Raw genomic sequence first — 6,773 nt, 5'->3', positions numbered from 1 at the left:
TTTTTTTCCATAAATTTCAGTTTATTAGTCATCTCACGTCTAAAATTTCCAAGTTATATACTATTTTGTGTACAATTCGTCCAATACCGATTACGGTCCATCGTCCTTGATCAGTCTTAGTTGTATTATCGACTATGAATTCGCAGTTGGGATCGTTTCCTATCCGATCGTAATATCGATCGAACGTTGTCTCTGGAGACGATAATTCGCAGCTCTGTAGATCGATAACAGGTCGGGGTAATTTAGGACGAAACGCACTCCCGATCGGAACTTGACAGTGGACTTCGGAATTTGTTTCTGGAAAAATCGAGAGTTTTTACGTAGTTTTTTGTTTTTAGTGTTGCCATATCTGGAAATGTAAATGTTTGTTTTTCTCGGGAGATTGTCTCGTTTGTATACATCAACGAAATACAGTATCGATATGTTAGCAGGACTATTGTGAGATTCGGATAGTTTCTTATCGAACGCTTATTTATCCGTCAACGAAGATGTCGAAAAAACACAGAATTTACACCATTTAACCATTTTTTTCTGTAACCCCACCCATGGCTAGACATTATCTTAGAGGTAATCGATAAAGTTGCAAAAACGCAAAATCGATCAAGCTAGGAATTTTTGCGAACAGGTCACACTAAAACGATTAGTAGTTAATGATTCTATTCTCTGTCGTATTAACTGGTGATAGGACGTCTTGTGTAGGTCGGTAGGTACCACCACCCCGCCTATTTCTGCCGTGAAGCAGTAATGCGTTTCGGTTTGAAGGGCGGGGCAGCCGTTGTACTGCAAAAACTGAATTAGAACTCATGTCTCGACGTGGGTGCTGTCGTCTACGTTGTAGATGTCTATGGGCTCCGGTAACCACTTAATACAATGTGGGTTGTGTGCTCGTCCACCCATCTATGCAATAAAAAATAAAAAAAATAAAGCCGAGCCGCTACTGCTAAGCCAATAAGGTGATCACAAGTCGATAGCCAACGAGAGAAATACTACACTATAACACACACGTACACACGTCTAACCACTTAATACCAGCAGCTGTAAAAGCAATAATATAAATAAACTAGCTGTACCCGTCCGCTTCGCTGGGCATTTAAAATTAACATCATTATTTCTCACCCCCACAAAGATTCTCATCATTAACGCCCCCGCAACTGGTGTAGGGAGTCCAACACTCATATAAATATTAGCCTATCCATTAAATACATGTATTTTCTACATAGATACCAAGTTTCAAGTCAATCGGATGCATGGTTCAGTAGTTATAAGGGAACATCCGTAAAAGCACTAGATTTATATATTAGTATAGATAAATCGTACTAACCAATAATTTCGACGGTTATTATTTGAAATAGTTCCACCCAATTGCCGTCGATATCTGGGTAGAAGACACTGAGCACCCAATTGCCGTGGTCACTTTCGATCAGCGGGCCCAGCGTTATTAGCTCCGAACTATATCTCCTTAGAGACGTGACGTTTATTCTGATATCATCAAAATCGTTTTTAATGTTGCTTTGAATCGACTCCACCGAGTCTAAATCGATGACGTCACCAGCCGGTGTGTACAAATAGTGATGTGAGTATTTCGTTCTGAGATACGGTGCAGATATAGTTATGGTTTCGTTGAGCTTAGTAGAGATAAGCAGCGGCTCCAACTCTATTTTGGTGTCGTCTGAAACACAAGAGAAATATTTTATTATATACCTTTTTGCTGGAAAAATTTTCGATCGAAAATGTTGGTTGCGGTTAGATGAAACAAAATAATTGGTTGTCTGTATTGTTGTTTTACGTGATAACGTCAGTAGCAGAACGTAATATGTAGTAGAATTTGCTAGAGGAAGTCTGAAAGTGACACCTGTGACAGAGAAGTTGAGAAGTGCGCGTTTGGGATGGTATGGGCATGTGATGAGAAGAAATGACAATGAGGTTGGTAAGAGAGTTTTAACTATGAACATGGAATGCTTTAGAGGAAGGGGTAGACCTAAGAAAAAACGGATGGATTGCAAGACAGAGGGGAGTGAGCGAAGAAATGGTATATAATAGAGGAGTATGGAAGAAGAAAACATGCTCCGACCCCAGGTGACTGGGAGGAGAGCAAGAGAATGATGAACGCCAGCGGCAGAACCATTCGAATTGTTGGCTCTGACGTCATGCGAGGAGATTTATCTCTCAAATTTGCCACAAGCCAACGTTTGGGCCGATTGTGCCTCTCTATCGCTTGTTCAGGGCTCTCGCTTGCACGCTCAGGTTCGGACGGAACGTGACACCTTTTCGTGCGTGCAGCCAGTGCTCATCGATTTTTACGACGTTGTCAAAAAATGGATCTGTCAATTTTTTATTCGTCGCGACGTACATATTATTGTACGGTCAACGGAATTGCAGTCATGCGGTCTGCGCCATTGTTAAACCGAATGCAACAGCTAAGTTAACATTTGTTTTTGTCTACAGGCAAGGACAAATTGTTTACATCCAACATACTCGTACATACAGCATAAATGCGAATTATAAATGAATTGTATTCGTGAACAAACAACTATTGTGAAAGGTTCGGTTTTGTGCAGTGTTCGATCTGAAAACTTCATAAGTTTTCTTATGGGTAATTATGAGCGATTTAACATATTTGTTTAATAAAAAAAAAATCGGTTGTCTGTAAAGTCGGTTTACGGACGATAGTTGAACGTGACAACGTCATAAGAAAATACTGATGGAATGGTTTCATTTTTCAATTATCGCAATTATCGTTGCTATAAACAATTGACACCACATTCATTTTTCACTGAACTTCATACTTGACGAAAACATGTAAATGTATTATTGTAAAGCAGCTGTACACGCGGATGCATCGCTCACTCAAGTAGGAGAGAGACAGATGTCGAACGCTACCGAACGCGGAGGCCGATTGTGCCTCTTTGTCGCTCGTTGCGCGCTCTCGCTTGCACTTCAAGCCTTAAATGGAATACCTCAGAGCGAGGTAACGCCGCATGAGTCATTTTTTTCGTGCGTTCAGCCGGCTCCATCGAATTATAAGACGTTGTCACGTCAAAAACTACCATTATTATCTATACATTGCTGCCATCTAATAGGAAGGTCATTTATGCCTTTGCAATAGAACTCTGGTGATCTGGGTTCGACGAGGACGGTGACCGGAAGTTATCGTAACGAATCCACTTTTCATGACATGTCACAATTCGATCCAATATTCCTTCATTTCTGTATCGATTCCGCAAGGCAACACAAGTTTAAACACGCGTTTCTTTCTGCAGATCAGTCAAATCATGGGGCACCTATTTTTCATATTTTTTTTATTTGACACAAATGAGTCAATATTGTGTTGGTAAGGTAACGTTAAACCATACTGCTAATTCCTGGGTACTTTGGCTCGGATCGGCTTCAACCATCACTTTCAATTCATTGTTATTAACATGTGTGGGTCTTCCACGCGATTCGTTCTTCAAATCAAAATTTAAATCACGAAAGCGTTTAAACCAAAATCGCACGGTGCGTTCATTAGCAGTCCCCTCTCCAAACGTAACATTGATATTGCGAGCTGTTTCTGAAGCGTTAGTTCCGCGTCGGAACTCGTATTCAAAAATCACTCAAATTTTCGAAGTATCCATCTTTCTTGTCTAAGCTGAATAAAAAAAACAACTGAAGGTCGATAGTCGAATGTTGCACATTTTTTAAAAGAAGAACCTCATAGGTACGTACCATTTGAAAAAAAATACCATTCAGAAATCTCAAATCATGAAGGTTCTATGTCAATTCGAAGTAGGTACCTATTACAATAAAACGGCAATTTCATACTTTAATCCCTATTATTATAATGATGGAAATACTAAGAAGATTACCTAGAGGGCTTAATATAATACCTAATATAATAATTATGTCGTGCGAGGTACTTACTAACATAATAACAAAAAAATACGCGAACGAAAGTCTGCATGTAATGATAAAATACTTTATTTTTTCGGCTTCGCAAGTAGTACACATAATTAAAACTATTTACTTTTACGGCTTAATCTTGCTGTTTTTTTATTATTCTAATTACATTAGGTCTTTATCTACGAAATTACCGTTTAGTATACAGAAAACTAGTCTTTGTTTTTCTTCTAAAAATAAAATTCATATTTCTACAATACAAAAAAGACACCCATGATGTCGATGCGTATCTACCAGCGCAATAGTAATTTTTCAATATCCCTCCTGAAGGAGCCTGGTGTACGGCAGCTGAAAACCTCTTCAACGGCATTTTCTACAGCCTCTGTGGTACATAATTTTTTCCCTCCGAAGAAGCTGACCTCTCTCTCTCTTTGTCTCCACCTTATCCCACTCGATGGGGTCGGCACAGCGAATTTTACCAACTTTTCTAATGAAATACGCACTTAACAAATGTTCACGAATAACTTCCACGGCGAAGGAATAACATCGTGTAATGAAAATCAAACATGGAAAATTTATAATTTTTGTAATTACTGGTGGTAGGACCTCTTGTGAGCCCGTACGGATAAGTACCACCGACCTGCCTATTTCTGCTTTGAGGCCGTAATGCGTTTCTATTGGAAGGGTGAGGCAGCCGTTGTACTATAAAAATGAGAGTTAGAACTCATGTCTAGAGATGGGCGGCGACATTCCGCGCGGCTCCGATGACCACTCAACATCAGGTGGGCCGTGACTCGTCGATACAACGTAGCAATAAAAAAAACGTTTCAAATGGCCAGTATTATAAAACGGCAACTACATACATAGGTAAGAAAGATCTATTATAATTAATTTTTTTTAAATTTTTATGTAATATTTAGATTAAAATATCCTAGGGCACGGTATTAAGGGCCTACAAGGAACTTGCTAAGTAGCAAGTCTGAAGTATAATTTACCAAAATGATCACTGCGTATGCTTGATTTCGTAAAATAGCATAGCTTTTGGCTCACGATGGTTTGATGGCTATTTCGATTTTGCTTAATGGTATTTTTACACCCTGTATAAGAATCCAAGGCCAACTAGAGGTAGTCGTAAATTATTTAAACACTAGTATGACATAAATTCTTTTAAGTATCACTTTAAGTGACAAGTGACTGTCACGAGTCATCGCACGAGAACGCTTAAGAATTGCAATCGAAAATTTCAAATCTGTTTATTTTGATATGCGCGCAATGTAACACAAATATAACCACATCTGTTTATTTTTGATATGCGCGCAATGTAACACAAATATAACCACAGCTGACGCGCGCAGCTAGCTACTAAGACGTACTCAACATTTTTAATTACCCACAAAACAATATTTAGGCGCTGTTAACTCGAAACTCTTAAATCTAATTGATTATCTACTGGTAGGACCACTTGTGAGTCCGCGCGGGTGGGTACCACCGCCCTGCCCATTTCTGCCGTGAAGCAGTAAAGCGTTTCGGTTTGAAGGGTGGGGCAGCCGTTTTAACTATACTGAAACCTTAGAACTTGTATCTCGGGTGGGTGGTGCGTTTACGTTGTAGATGTCTATAGGCTTCAGTAACCACTTAACACCAGGTGAGCTGTGAGTTCGTCCAACCATCTAAGCAATAAAAAAAAAGTAAAGATATTGAATCTAAAGGATATAAAAACATTTGAAATGCCAAAATATAAAACTGTGTCAAAAACCACCAAGTATAAACCGATAAGATACTCACTATGAACAAGATATCGATTGTCGAACGGTACACTGCTGCTCGTAAGAACAATTCGAAGTACGATGATGACGAAACATCGACCGCGCATGACTGCGGTCTCCAGCGCACTGATACGAGAAAGACTTAAGACCGATACTGATACGGGCGTTACGCTTATTTGAACGACTACAATTATTTATTTCAGCGGTATTAAAAGTCATTTGTGTACATACATGTACGCTGAAAAAACAGTACTTTCGTGTTCTTAAAAGAATTCAAATAGGCTCCATAATATTATCGAGCGTTTTGTTTTAAACCTATACTAGTAACCTCGGGGGGTTATACTAGATTCTCCGGGCGAGTAGATGAGCTCATGGGCCTCTTACCTGCAAAGCAGTGGTTCACAGAATCTACCATCGGATCGGTAACGCGACCCACTGAAGATCCGGCGAGAAACTCAGCGGGCTGTGTCTGTGGGCTAATTTACTCCCCGAGCCTTTCGTCGCAAGGGACGGGTTCGACGAGAACGATGACCGGTGGTTGAGGTACCTAAAAACACCGTTAGTGGATCGGGAGGATCTGAAATGACTTGTTTAGGGTGACGTCAACTGTTTATCATTCGGTCTGCAGGATCGGGAATGTAGTTACCGGCGGCCACGATGAAAGGATTCTCGTATCGTGCCGTTTTTCGAAATGGCGCATTGATGCTGACTGTAGATACTTACTGATAGACTCGAGGTCCAGGTGGTCGTGGAGATCCACGTTCCTTACATATCACAGTGTGTCGAGCAACTGACTTGCGATGACACGTGGACAATGTGTTACTACGGGTTCGTCGTTTTTCAATCAAGAAGTCTAAATGAACCCTATCACTTGGCGTAGTGAGCTCTTCTCTCAGAGTTTCCTAGTGCTCTAGCAGACGCTTCACTCCAACGGGCGAAGAAGAGGAATTTTATATAGACACTGCGCATTGGATATTGAAAATTTCACCGTATACTGGTTGCAGTAGCTATCGCTGCCATATCGCACATTTAACATTGAAATGGCTCGATCCGAAATTCTTAATTATTTGGTAAACTACAAAAGTGTAATTGGAGAAATGTAAATGTTTTAGTTTTTCGATTTTAATACTT

General features: G+C 40.0%; 1 protein-coding gene across 1 annotated transcript; it reads right to left on the bottom strand.

Moving 5' to 3' along the window:
* On the bottom strand, positions 1 to 6,069 carry LOC101737964 (uncharacterized). Its single transcript, XM_004931320.5, has 3 exons — positions 5,662 to 6,069; positions 1,322 to 1,669; positions 1 to 297 (listed from the first exon to the last, which is right to left on the bottom strand). Exons 1-3 carry the CDS (start codon positions 5,747 to 5,749, stop codon positions 29 to 31), a joined length of 705 nt encoding a protein of 234 aa, XP_004931377.1. The 5' UTR covers positions 5,750 to 6,069; the 3' UTR covers positions 1 to 28.
* Between the last annotated feature and the right edge of the window lie 704 nt (positions 6,070 to 6,773).

Source organism: Bombyx mori, chromosome 7, assembly GCF_030269925.1.
Source record: "Bombyx mori chromosome 7, ASM3026992v2".
In the NCBI taxonomy this organism is placed as follows: domain Eukaryota; kingdom Metazoa; phylum Arthropoda; class Insecta; order Lepidoptera; family Bombycidae; genus Bombyx; species Bombyx mori.
This window is presented reverse-complemented; position numbering and strand designations above follow the sequence as displayed.